Source organism: Haemorhous mexicanus, chromosome 22 (genome assembly GCF_027477595.1).
Source record: "Haemorhous mexicanus isolate bHaeMex1 chromosome 22, bHaeMex1.pri, whole genome shotgun sequence".
In the NCBI taxonomy this organism is placed as follows: Eukaryota; Metazoa; Chordata; class Aves; order Passeriformes; family Fringillidae; genus Haemorhous; species Haemorhous mexicanus.
Genome location: NC_082362.1, coordinates 10,937,530 through 10,958,677, shown reverse-complemented (window position 1 = coordinate 10,958,677; position 21,148 = coordinate 10,937,530). Strand labels below are relative to the sequence as shown.

Below are 21,148 nucleotides of genomic sequence, written 5' to 3'. Positions count from 1 at the left end.
TTATTTGTATCCTAAAAAATTAGGTCACTCCATTTGTCACCCACATGGCTTTGCCCTCAAAACCAATAGAGCTGAAGCTACTAAAGGATGATATTGTGACCTGTATTTTCACCAGCCATGCATGGTAAAATAGGTATCATACAAAATATTACAGAGAAATAACTGGCAGCAAAGTCATTTGCTTTATTTGAGGTGGCATCTGAGAAAAAAAAGGGGCTCACTTACTTACTTACACGTCAGCCTCTGACCTGCAGCCTGTGGAATTCATTCTCTACTTGAACCCAGCTGACTCATTCAGCAAGAAGCTTGGCAGTGAGCAGGACACCTGTCCAGAAAGGGAGGCCTGGTTTCTGTAGTTTTAGCTGTGCTGAAACAGTAGCAGAGCTCCTGCTCGCTTGGGTGCACTTGCTATCCCCCTCTGCCCTGCTCACACAGGTGCAGTCACAGGCTCTGGAGGTGACTGCTGTGCTGGGCCACAGGCACAATGCCCTTGAACTAGACTGGCTGCAGAACAGTGACACTGCTCTGAATGCCACAAACACCCCAGGAACATCAATGTACTCAAAGGACCCCATGCAGTAGCACCTTGTTAAAAACAAGAAAGAGGAAGAAGGATTAAAATAATTTGCACAAAGTGAAGGAGCAGCTCTGAAAAGGGGCCATGAAAGCTCTCTCAGTGCTCTGCTCTAACCAGTGCCTCCCAGCAGCAGGGACTCTGAAAAGCAGAGGGTGTTAGAAGGATGTCAGGGGTGGAACAAGCCCCCGGGTGGCAGTCCCACCATGGAGCCCTGCTGCCAGCCCTGCTGCTCCTGTAGGACCCAGCTGTGCTGCTCAGGGACTTTGGGCTCACTTGTAACAGAAAAGGAAATAGTTTCTCAATGCATTGCTAAACAAACCCTGCAAAACAGGACCCAGCACAAAGCAGCAGGAAAATGTGCAGGCAAGGTGTGCTGGGGGGGGAAAGCCTTAGGAGAAATTGGTAAATACAAGAACAGAGAGGTAGAGGGGTAGGGAGAGATGGAACACCAGATGGATGGATTTTCCTTTGAACCCTCAGTCATGCCTGAGGCTGACACAATAGCCACTGCCCAAACACTACAGTATGTTATTTCTGCTTTGTCAAATGATGCAGACAGCATCATTTCTGGGTCACTTGGAGGTCACATACCACTCCTTTTCTTCTCCACTCTTCCATTTTCCACAATCCCAGCAAGTGAGGCTGTAAACATTCAGCTGAGGCCTTCCCAGCTAAGAGTGGGAGGATGAAACTGCACAATCAAGTAGTTCCCTGAGCCTCATAACATAATTCTCTTCAAAGATTCCATCCCAGCGAGGCATCCGAGCCTAATGCAGCTACAGGAACAGTCCTCTGCTTAAAGATCAGAGATTTCACACCCACTGAACACTGAAAATGAAAGCCCTCCCCCTTCCTTTGCAACCCGAGGACACACAAGTGTAACAGAATGACTGAGAGCATTCTGCAAGAGTAAGAACTGTACTTGCCATTTGCTGAGCACAGCCCTGCTGCTGCCACATCAGATCTGCAGCTCTGCTCCTCTCAGCTCACAGCTCTCCAGCACCCAGCAAGCTTCTTCACCTCAGCCACACCTCATCAGGCTTAGCTGTGCCTCCACACGGAGCACAGCACGCCCCTCCTGGCCCAGCCTCTCCTGCAGGGTATTGTTCCTTCACACTGCCCTACAGACCTGTTCAGGTTTCCCATCCCTCGTGGAGCTGGTGCATGGCCATTGAGCAGGCCAGTGGATTTACCCTGCTGTGAAGAATACCACAGGCTTCTCCAAGTAGTGCAGATAAACAAGTACCTGCCCAACCCTGTGAAGTCCTACAGAGGCAAATGCAGCCCAAACATAACATTAATACTCTGCCTCTCTCTATAATTATTCAGTATCTTGGCAAACCCACTGGACCTCTCCTCCCATTAAGAAAACAATTACCCCCCATCCCTGTGGGCTTTCCAACAACTGCAGCAGAAGGCAGCAAGTGACAGGGAGAAAGACTATGGAAGGCTCAGAATCTGGAAAGGAAACACCAGGCCATGCTCTGGGGATAGGAGTTGTGTTACAGCCCATGGATCTCTCAGTAAAATTCAAAACTTAAAGTGCCTTTAAAGAGAATATCCTCCATAGTTTTTATGATGGCACTAATCATTCTCACACATCTCTGAAAGAACTCTCAGGTATATTTGGCTGATGATTCAGGAAGTGGAAATAAAGACACCACCAAGCTGTGCATGTGTAAACTTAGAGCCTAAATAAAGGAGAGTTTACAGCAGACAATATAAAGCCAGACATTTCCTTCAGCAAGGTCAGGAAGAGAATGACTAATTGTGGATCCCCGTCATATTCCTGCACTTCCCTTTCCTCAGTGCAAGCCTCATTCTGCAGGTCCTGAGCACCTCGAGCTGGCACAGACAGTGAGCTCCAAGGCAAACACCTTGGATGAGGTCTGAACACTCCCCAGGACAGAACTGAGAGGTCTTGGAAGTAATCACACTCCTTCAATGGAGCATTTTACTGCCCAGGATGGTGTCCCTAATCCCAAAGGCTTTTCCCCATTTTTCTTCCCCTGCCTTCCCAGCCATCTTCCTTTTGTCTTACACATTTCTTTTTCTGTAGCCTCAATAAAATACAAGCACAAACCTCGTCTCTACCATTCCCTCACGTACTGGCTGGGGAATGAGACAGATTAGCAGTTTGTTCTCAGGCTTATTAGCACACCAAGGGAAGGAAACAAAAACACAACAAAATCAAATCCTCTGCTTGTTTGACTCAATTATTCGAGCACTTACAGAGTTCCACCTTCCCCTCCTCCACGGCACACACAGTTCCCCAGACTGCTGCCGGGCTGGGCTTTGGGGAAGAGGTTTACACAGAAAAGTGTTAAATCTCTGTAGGAGCAGGTTGCAGGTCTTGGAGCTGAAGACGTTCTGTCTCTGTACCCTGGGAAATCTCAGCTAAGAAACTGTATTCTCTGAAATGCTCCCAATTATTGGGTTTCTGCTAGAAAGAATTGAGCTATTTTGGCAAGGACTGGGGTCACATTTCTCTTTTCACAGACACTGAGTGAGAAAGCTGCCATGGCTCACTGCTCACATTTTGTTTTTCAAAAAATCTCCTTGAGGCTCTCTCTTACTGGTTCACATTTGCCCATAGCAACCATGAGGGGTTTCTATCACTAGTTAAATACAAATACAGGATTTAGAGTGCAGACACCTGAACCCAGATTCCCAACCCCGAAAAGAACATTTTTTCTTATGACCCTGAGACCTTCACCCAAACCATGTTGTCCCCACACAAAAAGTAGAGGAAAGTACAGCTGCTGACCCAGTAATAGTTGTATGAGGAAAAATACAGAGGGGACTGATAAGCAGCAACTGGCCATATACCAGGCAGTTCTGCAACAGCTACCTGGCATCATACAGCAGCCTGGAAAGATTTTAATCAACACTTGAAAAAAGATCACAGATACAAAGATAACAAGCTCCAAGCTCAGCATCTTTCAGGCAGGTACAATATCCATTCACTTTCGTGAATTTCCACGGAAACTTCACACACCACATTTGTCTCTGTACCTAAGCAGAACAGGAGGTTGGGGTTGGGGCTGGTTTTCCTTTGGTTTTGTTCATTTAAGAGAAGTGTATTGTGACAGTTGGCTAAAACCAAGTTTATCATTTTCAAAGCATTCTACGGAAGCAAATTAAAGTTCTCAAAACATTCTTCTAATAAAAATTGGCATTAAATGTACAATGGAAGAAAATGTGCCAGTTCAGAATCAGAGTTTAAGCATTTTGCTTGTGTGTCCAAAAAGTATTTTATGCAGAATTTGTGAAAAATCTGAGCCTGACATTTTTGCACCAGTTGGGGGTTGGAAAAAGGCCTTTGGAGCAGCAAAGTTCTCACATTTGCCATCACTTCCAGAATTCAGAAAAAATTCCAGAGTATCAGCCTTGAAACATTTCTAAAACATTATTTATACACTTGTATGCTTTCATTCCATTTCTCTTTTCATGATCTTCAGGCTCTTTAGGAAATACTCTTCAGAAAACTTCCTCATCACCCCTCTGCATTCCTTGTGCTGAGTTACATCCCTTTTGTCTTAATGTCCTTGGGTTATGTGTTGGAGAGAAGCTGAGCAGGCTCTGGTTCAGGGCTTCAACTGCCCCTGCTCAGCCCAGAGGAGGGACTCACTGTGCTGAGCCACGTCCACCAGAAACACACAAACCCCAAACTGCTGAGGAGAAAAGAAAAAGCCATTGTAACAGCCTGTGTGCTAGTCTGTCATGGAAATACTCTCCTCCCAAGGAGCAGGGAAACACAAAGGGATTCTGTGTTGGATTTCTCTGCCTGCCAGCGGACAGCTCTGAGTGCTGGATGCAAATTCATGCCACAGGAGTTGAGATTTTTCACTGCAGCCAAGCAGCTCTGCATCGTTATACAAAGATCACTCAGGGGTTTGTCCAACTCTTTTTATTTACAGTATTTCACCTTGATCTCTCCAACAGGAACATGGATAAGTTAGGCATTACTGAAAATCCTGGATCCTGAGAATGCTGTAGAAAGCTGCAATGCCACACCTATAAGTGGCAGACTAAATGCCACTGCTGCTCTACTACACCTCCTGCCAGGTGTGCTGTAAAACACTGCTGGGAGTAATTCTTTCTAGCACTCCTCCAGAATACCAAAGCCAGAAACACAGTAAAGGCCTATAAATGGCTAAGGGATCCAGCAGATCTGCAGACAGCTTCTTACCTGTCTCACAGGCACAAAGTCAGTGCCCACACTCAGCTTTCCTAATACTTGGCTTGATCCAAAACAGAGCACAAGCTGTCCTTCCACAGCTCAGTCACGCTGAGGACTTCCACAAATGCAAAACTTACAGCGCTCCACCATCTCAGGATGAGCAAACAAGATAGCAGAATTCCCTAAGTATCAGCAGTCTTGCTTTAGAATCAGCTTCTGAATCCAAAAATGTCTTGAACAAAAAGAAAAAAAAAACCTTTTTACCTCCATCCTTCCTTCACAGATAGTCTTATTTCTCTTTTGTGCTTCGGCAAAGGAAATTTATAAATTCAACTAGCTTGTTTACAGTATAATCTTGAAAGTGCAAATAATCAGCAGCACATTATTATTAGCTTTCCAGCTGTGATCTCATTCAAAGAACACTGAAGTTATCTGAAACTTCCAGATACCCTGATTTCCCTGAATGCTGGACAAGGTCCTGCCCGTGCTGCCTGTTACCCCAGCAGTACAGCTGAGCCTTGTGCTGGGTTAGGTTACAAACACAGGCATCTGGGAGCTCAGTAGAAGCTGTCTGGCTGCCCAGGCTCTCGAGCCCATTTCCATGGCCTGCAAAGCCCCTGCATGTCCAGTCTTGCCTCTTCAGCACAGCCACTGCCAATCATTTCCTTCAGCTGAAAAGAGAAAGGGAGAGGACTGAGCACAGTCACCCAGAAATAGGAAGCTGTAGTATTACTCACTACCTTGAGGACTTGCCTGCTCCTCCTTCTCAATTACTCAGCAGATGTTCTTCAATCAGTTACTCAGTTTCTGCATGCACCTGCCAAAGCCCGATTTCACAGGACACGCATCCACCCACTGAACTCAGCCAGGCACATCCTGCTCCCCTCCGGCAGCCGCGGAGCGAGCCGCCCGCTCACAGCTCCGCACTGCCCACGGAGGGATCCCAACCACTCCATCGCCGAGCTGCTTCTGAGGGCTGCTGCAATAAAAAGGGGCAAATCTACCCCCACAAAGGAAAATGCTGTTTCCAAAAAAAGCCACAGTTCCTAAAACTTCCAGTTTGCCACATACACTACAGTCCCTCGTGCCAAGGCTCCATGTTCTGTTCTCATGATGAGACTCAGGAAGGGGAGTTTGCTTCAAGTATTAATACAGAGGTGGGGGCCTCTGTCTTGTCTGGGGTATTCTGTCTTCTTGCAGAGAAAACAGAGTAGAGACATGGCTGAAAAAAAACGTACATTAAAAAAAAAAGTCAACTATAGGAAATTGCTTAACTGGAATGTGGCAACTTGCCACATTCTCTCTTTTAAAACAGCAAAACAGCTTTATTTTAACAAGCTGCTATGAGATTGTACTTTGGGATTGTCAGGAAGAAGAAAATACACTAAACCCCACTCAGTTCAAAATGCTTTGAACCTATAACCCAAGCTTTTAAGAGGGAAAAAAGAAAAGCTTTGGTATGTTCTGCCACGCAGTGGGATCAGAGATTTTCAGTCTGCTCACCAATTATCAAGATTAACTGAGTCCCCCACAGCTCAGGTCTAGGAGAGACTCCTAAAACAGTTATAAAGTAAAAGGGTGTCAGTGGACTGTATGAGCTTTATCTTCCCCCCCAGGACTGGTGATGCCATTTGCCAGTGGGTCTGCTTCCAAGGTCAGCTGTCTTTGCTTCACAAGAGATAAATGTTCTCACCAGCACCTGTCCAAAGCCCCCTCCCTCTGCAGTTCCACGTCCTCAGGTTAGCCTTCTGGCTCTCTCAAGATCAGGAACATCACAGTCTCAGACAAACCTCTGTGCAGACCTTTCTGAAAGCCCAGGACCATACCACTGATGGAGGCAGTATAATTGCAGTGAGAATGAAGGATTACTTGAAGAAGTTTGGGTTAAATGTGGGATGTGGGGAAAGGCTGTGAGACAGAAGATGGTGTTGCAGAAAGGTTTTATTTATGGCCTTTTCCCTGGTTTTGTTTTGAAGTTACTGGGATGAGCTGTGTGTTCTACTCTGCTCTAAAGCTGCTGGTCAGTTGTTGGGTGTCTTTGACTGTTCAGTGAGGTTTTGTACAGGATTAGTTCTTCCTTCCTACTCCTCTGCTACTCTGCAGGGCCACGGGCAGAGCGAGCGAGGCAACAGGAAGAGCAGGAGTGTAGGAGTCACCTCTACAGAGACAGAGCAGGATGTGACCTCTGCTCCCTAAAGAGGGCACAAATGGTCAGGTCCTCATATCCAAGCTGGTCTCTCCCTAAAGGAAAGGCTATAGCAAGGACCAAGTGAAGCTGTTAATCTTGAGTCAGAAATTAAATTTAATTGTATCAGTGGTGCTTTGTAGGAGGAACTTAATTATTAACTGCAAAGAAGTCAAATTATTGACTATTCTGATGGATGCCTGCTAAACTAAGCTTAAACACTAGTATTTGATGGAACTCAATTCTGACAAACTTTTATCTCACAGAGTGCTGGTGCTGCTCCTACCTGAAAGCACCCAGCTCCTGCAGCCTTGGAGCTCTGCTCAGGTAGGACAGAGCATCTGCAAACCTGTGTGACCTGTTTGTCCAGCCCAGAGGCTCCCCTTCCCCACTGGCTGTGCAGCCCTACTGCACTCTGAATTTAACAGCCTCTGACCCCAGTTTGCTCCATGAGCTGCCTGAGCCCTGTTTCCCAGGGCAGCACAAATTCAGCTGCAATGGGCAATGACAGCCACCATCACAAGTTAGCCTCATCTCCATGTACAGATACTGAACTGTGCAAAGTGTGGTTTCAGCCCCAAATCTTAACAGAAGGCTGTATTAGCCTGCAGCAAAGTACAGCTGAGGGAGGCCTTACTGCTACTAACTTGGTGCTCCCATCCTGGCTGCAGTTACACATGGATTGCTGCTGCTGGGTCTGCACAAACACCAGGGATGGTTCCCCAACACTACAATTTCATACTCTGAGGGTAATGATTCACCTAGTTCAGCCCCTTTAATCTCCGGGCTATCTAAGAGACCGCGGCAATAACTTCTGAACATGCCTGCCTTCAAAGCTGTCCTATATCCTGTCTACAAAGGGCTTCTGTAGGATCCTGGATAATGAGAAAAAAGGCATTGCAGTTAAGATGACCAGCTCAAAAGACAAAAACAGGGAGCTCCTACTTCTGCTTTACAGCTTAGTCCTCCATGTATATATTTTTCTACTTAAAAAAGGGACCTAACTTAGTCCAGTATGGATGAGTGCTGAACCAGCTTCTTGCAGTGCCTCAGCTCCCGCTTGCTCTTCCTGTTTAGCTGAAACCCTTGTGTATGAAGCTAAGAAAAACTGACCTAGAGGTTGTTTATGCTTTTCAAAGGGTATATGGTCTGTGCTGGAAATGAGTACCTCGATCCAGCCTGACTCCCTACTACAATAATAACTGGAAATGAACTCTGGACCATCAGTTCCCAACCACTCTGGGTTAGATCACGTTGCACAAGGAATATCCCAACCTGGGGGAGGGGAAGGCTCTCAGTGACACGGAGCAGCACCTTCTGCTGCAAAGGCTCTCCCAGCAGCTGCCCAAGGCTTGGGACCAGAGATGATCCATATGGAAGGAGCAAACAGCAATGGCAGACAGAGAGAGGAAAACACCTGTGGGTTCCCCAGCAGCTGAAAGGAGAGGAACTACTATAAAGCTATCTACTATATAGCCTCACCTGAACGTGAACCTTGAGACTCGAAGGTAACCTGTCAGGTGGTGTGTGCTCCAGATATCCAACCCAGATAAGCAATGCTAAGGCTCCCTTTGTCTCCCAGCCAGGCCATCTGCAGCAGCAATATGAGAATTACAGGGCAATAAAGGTGCAGTTAATTCCCTTCTTATCCCAACTTCCACATTGTCCTGGCCCAAACACTAAATAAAATCAGGACTAGAAGCACTTTCTCTGAAATACCTCCGCCCTTGCTACTTGCCAAGAGAAGTTAGAAAAGCCTCTCATGCATAGGCCGACTGCTTTCAGTTCCTCTGAGACTGTAACTACTCAGCTTTCACTTGCCATCCCCTCCTCGTCTTAGGTCATTCTAGAGAATGAGGAAGGATCAAAGCATGGGTTGAGTGTAAGCAGTGTCCCTCTTATTGCAGAGGGAACTGCAGAGTACACAAGTTCTCAGCCTATTGTCCCTTCTGAGGAGCCTATGAAGCATGCTGACACATCCAGGATTTCAACACAATTAAATTGTAAATTAGTCTTGTCCTTCACAAAAGGTTCATGACACAAAATGATCTCCAACAGCTACAATGACCTACTAAATTCTCCATTGGTCTCCTGGGGGTTTGCAGGACCTCCCTGTACATCATTCCCTAAAGTCAAACAGCTGCACTTACCCACTGAAAGAACACGTGGATTGGACAATGGTAGGGGTCGCTTTCCTACATACAGTTCTTGATTGCCAGCTGTACTAGTAGTTCACTATCAGCCCCAGGAAAAGGTCCATGCACTTAAAAATTCAGAGAAGGAGCTTAAGAGTAATTGGACTTTAAAGCATTCCTGTAATCATTTCAGTGGCAGAGATTTCAGAGATAGATGCGAGCAAATTAAATCTTCATACAAACAGTGAATATTATTTAGGCCGTGGGTAGCAGCACTTGCATGTTATGGATGAGAGCATCATATAATAATTTCTTGCCACATACATGGCTTAAAAGGGAGAAGAACAATTGTCAGTTCGAGATGCCAAGAGAGAGCTGAACAGTTATTGCTGTAAACTTCCAGGTGTACTTGGGTGGATGGCAGCCTCATGCTGGGGCTGTCTCATGCAGAATGGGAGCTGAACTGGCAAAAGAGCAATGTTGCTGAAACATGCATTCAACAAGATGAAAAATGAAAGGTATAACTGTAGAATTTCTACCAAGAGTCAGGTGAAAAAGGCACAGAAAGAATCCTTCTGTATTCTAAAAATATCCCCTTTCTCAGTTGGTTATCCTTTGCTATGTGAGTGCTGTTTTTTAGTCCCTTGCTCATTCAAAACACACTTTAACATCAGACTAAGTCTGAAGACAGTACAACAGTACTTGTGTTTAAATAGCTGGAGCTTCAAGTGGGGGTCAAGGCCATGCTGTTTAAGGTATTCAGCCTTGAAAGGCACTTATAAAAGAACTGAGCCAGCAGAGACTAGAGCTAAATTCAGCTCTTACCCTAGTTTTAAACTGCTTCAACTCCTTTGTTTTCAGTGCAGCTACATTCAATTGCTACTCCTGTAAAGGAAAGTGGGCTCACATAACCTGACATTCATCTGATGTCAACTGGACAACCCCAAGGAACATAAGTGAGGTTCTCAGTCAAAGCCAGCTCTACTCTTTGCTACAGATGTCACTTACATGATACCTTTAGCAGACCAAGTGTTCCATCAAGTGATATGGCTGTAAATAATTCACCAGCAACCCCATAACACTTGATTAAAACCTACTGAAAGAAGATCTAATTAAATTGTCTTTTAAAGAACAGACATGATATGACGACTGTGTGAAGGGCAGATGGCAAGCAGAAGCTCATTGGAACATGAGAAAATCATTTGGAGGACAGTACTTGGTAGCCAATACTATAAGCTTTGCAAGGCTGTTGGCTTTAGAGCTGTGTATCTGCTGTGCTGTGAAATATATGTCTTATTGATTAAATAATAGTTGGACAATATGTTATAGGAATGTAACAGCTACCTTACTGGAAATGAGATATGCTTTGAGATAAAGCAACACAGCTCACAGAAGATTTTCCATGTCTTTCAACTTCTGAAGAAGAAAAGAGCTTTATTTCATACCTCAAATCTAAGAAAAGATATGAACATAAAACTCACATCAGAGCGTCAGGTATAAATCTAAAGTAGCCCCAAAGTTCAAATGCGTTATCACCCAGTTCAAAGTTTTGCATGAAAATAAGAATTTACTGAAGAAAACACAGACTTTTGTCCTCTGTATAATGAAGTCCATCCCAGTTGGGGGAAGAGAATCTACTGCTCAGAGACAGGCTTTCAAAGTAATTAAATGTGATCCTGGTGCAGCTACCTGAGATCAAAGCAAAGCTGTGCCATGGTACCCACCCTGACCTCCCAGAAGCCACAGTCTGTTTGCAGTCAGTCAGTCTTAGGGGAAAAGCTCCCAAAATTATTTTCCCCAAAGAAATGAGTGTTTCTTACTGATAAATTTCAAAACTCCCCCATGCATCAGGGTGGCTCTCTAACTTCCCCCCGTTCTCTCTCACAGAGTTTGAGGTTAGATAAATCTCAGAGCCACAGCTACTTGCATGAAGAGGCTGAAGGCTCAGCACTTAGAAGAACTCTTAAAGAATTCTAGCAATGCAGAGACTTGCAGAGCTCACTGATGCTGTTCCCACAACACTGAGGCTCTGTGAGGGAAGCTGACAGACCATGCTGCTAACCCAGCATGTAAAATACAGCCTGAATGTGGAGACTTTATTCTTTGCAGTATAAAGGGGCCATGCCTGCAATGGCAGAGAGCTCACACCAGGCTCCTCCTGTCAGGAATACAGGAAGACTGAAAGGGCTGAGCCAGCCTATTTATGTGGAGGATCCATGAGGAGTGAAAGGGAGAGGCAGGGATCAGACCATGCATTTCCTCATGTGTTTCCCCTTCCCTTCTGCACCTTGGTTTTACAGCTGCAGGAAAGATCAAGCCAGAGGTGTGAAAATTGCTGAGTCAGGCCATGTCTGTGGGGCCTCGGAGAGGCTGTCACCGCGCCAGGGCCAGAGGACAAAACCTTGTGCTGAGGCAGAGCTGAGCAGACACTGCAGGGTGGGGACAGGCAGGACACAGCCACTGCAGGCACAGGCAGGAGGCACTGGGCAGCAGGACATCACAGAGCCCTGCCTAGGAAAGATGAAGAACCAGAAGCATTTTGCATTAAGAGAACTGTGGAAAGTTTCAGTTTTGCTCATAAAGACGAAAGGCCTCAAGTCTTTTGCTTGGCAGATAAAGAACAGTTTTTAAGGAGACATCTAAAAAAGTCAGGAAGCCTTTAAAAACAAAATCTCCCTACTTCAGCTCATTTCAGAGGAGCTACGTAACTGTATTCCAAAGCAGGATTCAATCCTCTAGCTTACTCTAGAGATAAAAGGGAAAAACTGCTCTGGAAGAAGAGAAATGTTGCTAGAAAATTGGTAGGAACTGGGTGTGGAGAGGTTCTCCAAGAGCACTGTAGGCAGCATGAGGGGCATGGACACACATCTCCCCGTGACTGCACTTACTGACAAACCCATCACCTCCTCTAGCAGTTGTCTTTTACTGCTGATGGCCAAAAATCAGTGTGCAGTTCTCAATCTGTAAAACCTACGAATTATTTCTTCTCTTCAGTTTATAAATAAAACCTCACACTGGAACCTGCGGGCCTCAACAATAACACATACACAACAACAAGGAGATCAAGACTTCTTTCCAAATTTAGGTTGCTTCAAACAGAAGTGAAAGTTCTTTGATAAATCGACAAACCCACATTTTAGAAGCAGAACTGGGAGGAAGGTACTAAACTCATTGCAAAAAGCTTCTGAAGATTTTCAGGGCCCCAACCCTGAGGCTCCTGGCTGCATGCTGAACACTGGGGTCAATGACCTGTTCTGGCAGCATCAGATCAGACCAGATCAGAGCCTGGATCTGCTGCATCCCAGCAGCATTCCTCAGTGCCACGTTAATTACTGCTCTAAAGAGAGCTCACAGGCTCTGCTATTAGACCTCTTCCATGTGGGATAACTACTAATCATCCTATCGGGGCACTCCACAACCCCGACCAAAGCGTGATTCCTTACTCTGCTGCTTAAGTGTCCTGTGATCCTTCCCTGCTTCCCCAAGACGCACACAGAACCAGCTGGATGCTCTCACTAGGCATAAGAGGAATGAGAGACTTGGCCTCTGCTCAATTTAGGATATATACACAAATGACAACTGTATTTTACCTTTAAAGACAGATTTTGAACAGTCTTGAGCTCAGGTGTGTAAATCCAATGAGATTTGGATCCTCTTTCTGCCTCCAGCCCCAACAGCTCAGACTTGAGGCCTCTGTGCTGCACTTAGAGCAGGATAAACACCAGACACCTACGATCAGCCTGGGCTGTGATTGCCTCGAACCCCAAGAGCAGGGCCTAAGCGAAGGCTTGAGTTTCCACCTCAGGAATGCTCCAGGGTTCATTTTAAACAGGTCATGCAAAAAGCAGGTTTTCAAGGAGGACAGGGAGCCGAGCACAGAAAGACGTGACTATCACCTAGCCCAAGTGCAAGTGAGCACCACAGCTGCAGCAGTGATTACCTCATGTCCTTGGAGGTGTGCAGTGGGAGCAGGGCTGGCTGGGACACGCCTCTGGGATCTGTAGGTGGCACAGGAGCTCTCTGCAGCTCTGGCTTAAGGCAAAAGGCCTCTCTGACCACCTGTAAACTTTGGTGCTTCCCAGTTGTCCTCCCACAAGCAAGGCAGAGTTTATCTAGTTTAACTGGGGACTGATCCTGTCCTAGATTCCAGGGGCTATGCCACTGAGGACTGGCTGCTAAGCCAGAATGCCAAACTGTTTCCTAATCATGTGCCAGTCTGACTAGGTTCAGACTCCCACCAAGAAGCAGGAATGCCCAGGACACTTCCATGCACAACTGCTCACAAGTCATGTGCTGGAAGAACTCCCCGTTTCTCTTGGAGCAGGTGTGTTTCCAGATTCAGAGAGCTTCTGTTCCCTGTATTTGCCTGCTGTGGCAACTCTGCGCTGCTGGTAGTGTCAACTGTGTGGGATTGCTCCACAGGAGTGAGAAATGAGCAGGGAGGGGAAGTCTGAGAGCTGGCTGAGTCAGGATCATCCATACATCACTCTGTGCCTTTCACCACAGCAGTAATCCAGCCAATACATTCTCCAACCCCCTAACAGTGGAGAAAGCCAGGCTTACTTTCATCACCATTTTCCTTTTATTACGGGGAAGAAAAAAGAAAAGGAAAAAAAAATAATCCCTCTAAGCTGAAAATGAGGGTAAGAAATATTAATCTTAAAAGAAAGGTGAGGCTTTATCCCTCAAGCATCTGATAGATTACACTTAGTTGGAAATATCATTGTAACTCATTGTAACAGACACTATCCCCTAAATAATTTGGTATGTCACCTGACTTTGTTAAGTGTTCCTATTTATGACCTAAGCAGGTGATAAATTTGTGTACCCAGTGCTGACTCATTGCTGTACATCTGTCTCTAGCATGCAGCTGGAACACTGATTGGGGCTTTCCTTGGGTGAAATGCAGTTCACAGCATTGGAACTGAAGTAGCAGCCCAAGGTCTGTGCAGGTGGGATCAGGGCAAGCTTGACCTGAGCTCAGCTGGACACAGCTGGGGCCCAGCTTGGCTACTTCCCTGATTAGATCAGTTCTGTGTTAGAAGCTGTATGCAGAGAACAAGGCTGGTGTGGCACCACAGGCTGTGGGTTCCTGTCGCTGTGTGCAGGCACAGACAGACAGAGCTCCCAGCCAGGCTCTGCTGGGCTCCTGCCCTGCAGCTCCAGGGCTGCAGGAAGGTGAGCAGCAATAATGCTTTGTTACCAGTGACCACACAGGCAGCCTCAAAGATAAAGGCAGCACAGAGCCTTACTCTGACACTTCCTTTCTTGTTTCTCAATCAGTGCACCATGGAATCCAACACAAGGCAAGAAGTACACTGAGCCTGACAGAAAAGTGAAGAGTCCCTCGTAGTGTCTTCATACTGATGAAAACCTGCTCACCAGAGCTTGTCCTGGGAACTCCAGGTAAATCAAAACATTGCTGCTGGGTTTTCATGACAACATTTATATAAAATCAGTGGTAAGAGATGTGCTAAATTCCATTATGATGTGGAAATTCTGATCATAGCTGTCACAAAGGAAAAATGATGTCTGCAGACTAGATAATAATATATAGTCTTCCCTTCTTCCAACTCAAATGGTCTTCAGCAGAGATTCTATCTTGTACAAGAAGTACACAAATTTTAGAAAGGAGAAAGAGTCCTAAAAAAACAAAAGACACTTTAAGAAAAACAAATGTGTTGCATATATGCAAAAAGTAAGATGAAGTAAGAGACTTTCGTCTTCTCTTACATAAGACCTGCTGGGAAAGGAAGTCTTTTCAGCTGAACAAAGCTCATAAACATGTGGCTACAGGTTGCAGTTTGGCCTGAAAAATCCACTACTCCCACTGCTTCCAATTTACAAACACAGTTGTCCTTCCCTTATGCATGCCCAGCTTCCAATTTGCAAGTGTGGACTATTACAATCCTTCTCCTCTCATGCCTCCCCCCATTTTCAAAGCATTTGTTTCTGTTCAGAGATTGCTTGGTAAGATAAGCCTTTTCTAGACAAATTGCCAAATGAATTGAGATAATGCCAAAGCAAGTTCAAACAGATTTAATGCACAGGTACCATTCAGCCACTGAATGGCTGATTTGTGGAGAGCAGACTGACTTATTTGTGAGACAGCTCAGCTGGAGTCAGGCTTTCTGATCTGGTGCTCTGTTTGCTGAAGGTGTTGAACAGAAGACATTCCCGAGGAAGAAGCCAAACTGACCTTCACAGACAGGGCCAGGAGTGTCTCTATCATGGATCTAGTCTGGCCAGAGAGCCAGGAGGACAGTTTTCCCAAAGAGCAGGCAGACCTCAGAATGTGTGCTACTGCCTCACCCCGACACTCCCACCATAACCAGTTTGGAGGCAGCTGCCATGCCAGAGGCACTGCAGTCAGCTCTTCTGAGGCAAGAACCCAGCTAGAAAGAAAATACATCTGCAGTCTAAATCCACTCCAGGTCTCGCAGTTTGCCTTTCCTCCCTCATCTTCGCTGCAGTCAAAACTGGGGGGTGCTGGGGGAAGGTGTCCCCCTTAGTCTGGGGATTCCCACAGCTCACCAAACCAGCTGTTTCCAGCTGAGAAAACACAGGAACCTTTCCTGCTGCCAGCACCTGCGACTGTGTTCTCCTGCTCACCTCCAGCAGACTGGCTTGAGCTGCAGTTGGAAGTTGGATGTGCTTCACCACAGATGTCTAGTCCCACCAGCAGTTTCCCAGCCAGGGAAATGAATCCAGAAAGATACTGCCTTCACAAAGAAATACAGCTAAAAATAATACGCTTCTAACTTTGCAAAACCAATTTGAGTCATACAAGGGATTAGTGTAAGGACAGAGGTAAAGACTGACAGATCTATTTCTTTCCAAGGATGCTTGGAAACACACTGGATGCTCACTACACGGCAGACATTTTTTGCTTACATATGGGTTAAAATTACCATTATTTTCCATTTCACTTTTGTAGTCAACTTGAGAAGTGAGTAAACATGCTAGGACAGAACTGAAAGCACAGACTACCAGCACCAGGTAAAAAGAAAAACACTCAAGCACTTATTGGGCAGAAGATATAAAGCTTAAAAAACCCAAACCAGACCTTGTCGCATCAAAGAACACAGTCTGCTAATAACCAAACTAACAGAACCTACTTTCCACTACAGGGAAACTCCCAGCCCTTCTAAGAAATGGCCTTCCTACCCTGAAATAGGGTCAGCTCATATAACACATTACACTCAACACATCCTTTGCAAGCAATTCCCACAGCCCTTTCTTTCCTCTCCTTCCTGTATCTCAGTTTTCCCTGAACTCTTCTGAGTCACCGTGAGTGCTTATCTGTACCTGCCAAGGTCCAGTTTGAAATCTTTATCTACCATGTGTTTTTACTTCAAGAACACCTTACAAGCAAGAGGAATGAGGAAGGAATTAAAGCATTGCAGTAAATGGGGAGGGAGCTAAGCTTGAGCCCAAGTGCCCTTGGTTAGGTTGGTGTTCTTTACCTGGCAACTACACATCACTACACAGTTTACCAGTCATATTAACGGAACTAAGTTTTCACAATTCTTTTTCCTCTGAAGTGTTTGCAGAAGAAAAGCCCTGTGGGAGTTCAGCCACAGCCTAGATGAGCTCCCAGTCCAGGACTGACACATAGTACAGATATAGTATGGTACAGTACAGTGCTCACAGCACTGCAACACCAGTAGACACTAATCATGACCCACAGAGCCATTTGGTGACTTGTGGAGGCCACCAGGGAAGCACAGCAGGCCCTGGAGATCTCCGAGCTCCCAGCTGCACTCTGGACTCTTCAGGAGCTGCCTGCAGAGTCCACCCACCAGTACCCAGCTCCCTGCAGGACCAGAGCTCATGTCTTTGCTGGCATGAGCCCACAGGCAGAGGCACACAGCCACAGTGGCACTGCTGGCACAGGAATCAGGGCACAGGAACTCCACCTGGTGCCTGAGACAGCTCTGGGCCCACCCCCCTCAGGGGCACCACAAGCAATGACAGCTTGGGGAAGCAAACGCAGCCCCTGAGCTCCCGCAGTCTGGCTCTGTGACTGCAGCCTGGCACAGTCAAGCACAAGACTCGGGCTCTGCCTGACATGTATTTTGGTACTGGCAACCCAACAGTGCAAGGAACACGGATCTGTACCCATGCCCACAGCTCCATGTGCGGGCAGAGATCCAGCACTTGGTTGAACTCCCAGAAAAATCACATACTGGACTGTAGATCAAAGAGATTTTCTTCTGAACATAAATTTTATGATCATTGGTGAATGTGGCACCCATTTGTTTAAACAGATAAATGCTGAAGAGGATGGTGTGCACACACTCAACAACTATCAGCAGAAACAGCTTTCGTTGCTTTAAGAAGAGCCTCAAGATCATAAAAGGCCTTTATACTTTGTGAATAAAGGTTTTCTTTTAGAACAGGTCCACAAGCAAAATAGTGATGATCACTTTCCAAAATGATGCTGATTGACATTGTTTGGGCATCGAAAAGGCCCTCAAGCAGGGCTGCCAAAAGGCTATGCAAATATTGTTTCACAGAGAATAGCCTTTAGGATGCTATTTGGAGGTGACAGGAGGAAGAACAGCACTATACATTTTTGGGGGAAAAGAACCAACCAAGACAAAACACCCCACAAAACAAACCAACCAACCAAAACCACAAAAAAAGTCAGACAAAGAATAAAGGAAGAATGATAGATTTCCAGGAGGCTGTGCCAAAAGCTACCTACCACCTATTGTTTCATAGTTTTCTTCCCAACCTTCATCTCTCATATTATGGATTTTTCAGCAGTAGGTTTATTACAGTTACAGTGTTGTGATGATCCTTTCTTCCTAAAAAGCCTAACACTCTATCCAGCACCACTGTCTCCAGTGCCAGGTAGAGAAGAGGAGCATTAGCATTTACATCAAACTTGAATCAAAGAAGGGGACAGGAGGGGATTGATTGCTTAGAGCAAAACTACCTGCAAAGAAGGTAAAAGAAAATGTTATTTAAGTTTCTAAAGGTCAAAATAACTAAGGAAAAATACATATAGTTTCCTTTCCTATGTACTTATACAGACTTTTATACAGATCCAGCTCTTTTTTGAGAGCATCACAGCAGCGCATGTTTTGTGTTTGAAGAAATTCATATAACCTTTCTGCACAGCAGAACGTCTCTCCAGCCCGGTCCATGGTGCTGTTTGAGCCACAGCAACAGAGGGAAAAGTAGGATCAGATTAGATCAGTGAAACTGAGCCAGGGATAGAGAGACAGGCCTGGAGCAGAGGACAGGAAGCATCAGGAGCAAACACCAAGGACCTGAGGCAAAGGGGAGTTTTCCCAGCACGCCAGGACAGCGGAGTGGGGACACACCTCCTGCCAGCGAGCCTCGAGTCACCTTTGCTCCGCGCCTCACATCGCATCCCGCTCCACAGGGACACGGGAGCCCGGCACAGGCCCCGGGGCGCGGCGGGGCGGCCGCACACTGCCTCACGGAGATGCCGCGCACCCGCCCGACAGCCCGGGGCACCCGAGGGGCTGCCCCGCACCTGTCCGCGCTCCGCCGGCACCGCGCTCCGCTCCGCGGCTTCCCCGGGCAGCGGGCCCCGCGCCGGGAGCGCCGAGCCCGCTGACAGCTCCGCGCCGGGGCCGGGGCGCCGCTGTCCCCGCCAACAGCGCTCGGCCCGCGGAAGAAGGAGCGGGCGCGACGCGGCCCCGGTGCCGAGGGGACAGGGCGGCGGGCAGCGGCAGGCCCCGGCCGCAGCCCCGGCCGTGCGGGGCAGAGGCGGCAGCGCGGCCCCGCTGCGGCGCCCGCGGCTGCCAGCCCGCGCCGTACCTCCAGCGTGCGGATCTCCTGCTGCGTGAGGTCGTTGGACGCGGCACACTTGGTGCGGAGCCCGCGCAGGTTGGAGAGCGAGATGTCGATGAGGTCCTGCAGCAGCCCGCACTGCTGCAGCGTGCTCCGCACGGCCGGCAAGCCCCGCGGCCCCGCCGCCTCGCCGCCGCTCCGCTCCTTCCTCTCCAGCATGCCGGCGGCTCGCAGGGCAGCCGCTCTATCCATCCCTCGGCATCAGGGAGGCCGGGAGGCGAGGCGGCGGCAGCGGGAGGGAGGGAGGGAGGAAAGGAGGGAGGGAGGCGGGCGGGAGGCGGCCCGGCTCGGCTCGGCCCGCCCCGCTGCACTCGCCGGGCAATCACCGTGCGGTACATGCGCGGCCGCCGGGCTCCGCAAGCGCGCCCGCTCCGCCCCTGCCGCCGCCCTCAGCGCCCGCCCTCAGCGCCCGCCGCCGCCCCGGGGCGCTCTTCTCAGCGCGTCCCTCACCCCTCAGCACGTCCCTCGCCCCTCAGTGCCTGCCTCACCCCTCAGCGCGTCCCTCAGCCCTCATTTCCCGCCTCACCTCTCAGCGCCCGCTCAGCGCGTCCCCGACCCCTCAGCGCGTCCCTCAGCCCTCATTTCCCGCCTTAGCCCTCAGCACGTCCCTCACCCCTCAGCGCCCGCCTCACCCCTCATTTCCCGCCTCAGCCCTCAGCGTGTCCCTCAGCCCTCATTTCCCGCCTCACCCCTCGGTTCCCGCTTCGCCGTCTCTCTCCCCTCTCCGCCGCGGCCTCAGCCCCTCAGCCTCCCCTCAGGTATGTCAGGGCCCGCAGCTCGCTCCCAGGAGCCCGCGGTCGGCTCCGCTCCCCTCCGCGCCCCTGGAGGAAGCAGGGCCGGGGCAGGGGCGGCCTGTCCAGCCCAGGGGAGACGTGAGCAGGCATTAGGATAAACATATTTTAGTGAATATAAGTTTTGCAATAGGTATATGCGTTCATCCCTGTCATGGGCAGGGGGGAACTTCATGATGTCCTTGTGGAATCGCTGTGGTTTCAGTTTTCACAATGGTGATGTGAGAAATATAGTCCAGGTAACTGTGTTACATTTGGTTTCATATCCAGCCTGTCTGATGGACTTGCATAGAGCTGAGCTGTCAGTGCAGGAACCACTCATCTCCCGATTAATAGAATTGGGACTGTTCACCTGACATGAGGGATCCAGAGAGGCAGTTAGGTTGTACCTTACTGACAGAAGAAGACAGCCTCCTTAATTTGCACTAAATTGATATCAGGTTTTAAAAGCTTAAATGACATCTGAGCCACGTGTGGCAATACAGAAGGGAGATTCCTGAAAAAAAAATTAAAAAAATAAACTGAATTTAGGACATGAGGCAGTGGAGCAGGGCATAGCAGGTGGCACTGAGCTGTTTTTCTCATGGTTAAATAAATACTGGTATCCACATTAGTTTGTGTGGATTTGCATCAAGTAGTGTGGCACATGCTGTTTAGTAATTTTCTTAAGAATGTGGGTCAGGTTAAGTATTTGATTTCATTGTCATTATTCACATGCTGCAAATTTCATACGCAATAAGGGCTTTGCTGGATTAGGGTTTAATTAGTTTGCCATCTGATGAGTCCTGTGGTTTTGGGAAAGTAACTTTGCTTATTACCTCCATATTTCTGACCTTGTGAAAAAGCCTTTATCTACCCTGTCTGCGCTCAGGAGCACTGGAAGTTTAGCACTGGAAATTTTAGTTTCTAGGACTCTGACAGGTTGAAATCCTCAAATACAGGTGACTGTGGAACTCGGGAATGTTATTAACAGGATATGTAGACATTCTCTGCTGTGTACCCACCTGAGAATATCCATTTGCTTACAGACAAGAGGCTGAGCACATTGCATAAGAAAGCAACCTAGGAAACTTGTGGGCCGTGCATCACAGGATACTTGGCATTCCCTGCAGTGTTTGTGTGCTGGGAGTGCCGGCCTCATTACCCGGCTGCCATCCGTGGGCAGCATTCCAGTCCCAGCAGCGCACAGGGCTGCCCTTGGGCCTGCGGGAAGAATGTGCTGACTAAACACTGCCTCTGCGTCCATCCCTGCTCAGCATCGCTCAGCATCGCAGGTTGTGGGGCTGGCGCCCTTCCCAGGAGCTCAGGCTGCTCTTCCACCACAGACTTTGTGTGCAGTCCTGGTAGTTTGTCTGAAACCACAGCTTCTATCGGGAGATGGGGTAAAAGCACTGCTTATCGGAGGGTTTGAAAAAAGAAATACCATGCCTGGGCCATGCTAGGAGG

General features: G+C 47.8%; 1 protein-coding gene across 1 annotated transcript in view; it reads right to left on the bottom strand.

Annotated features, from left to right (window-relative positions):
- Positions 1–19,141, bottom strand: part of KSR1 (kinase suppressor of ras 1) — a 48,245-nt gene extending 29,104 nt beyond the window's left edge. The window contains exon 1 of the mRNA XM_059865670.1: positions 18,879–19,141. Coding sequence (XP_059721653.1) covers positions 18,879–19,103 — 225 coding nt within the window. The 5' untranslated portion in view covers positions 19,104–19,141. The remainder of the gene's footprint in view (positions 1–18,878) is intronic.
- Between the last annotated feature and the right edge of the window lie 2,007 nt (positions 19,142–21,148).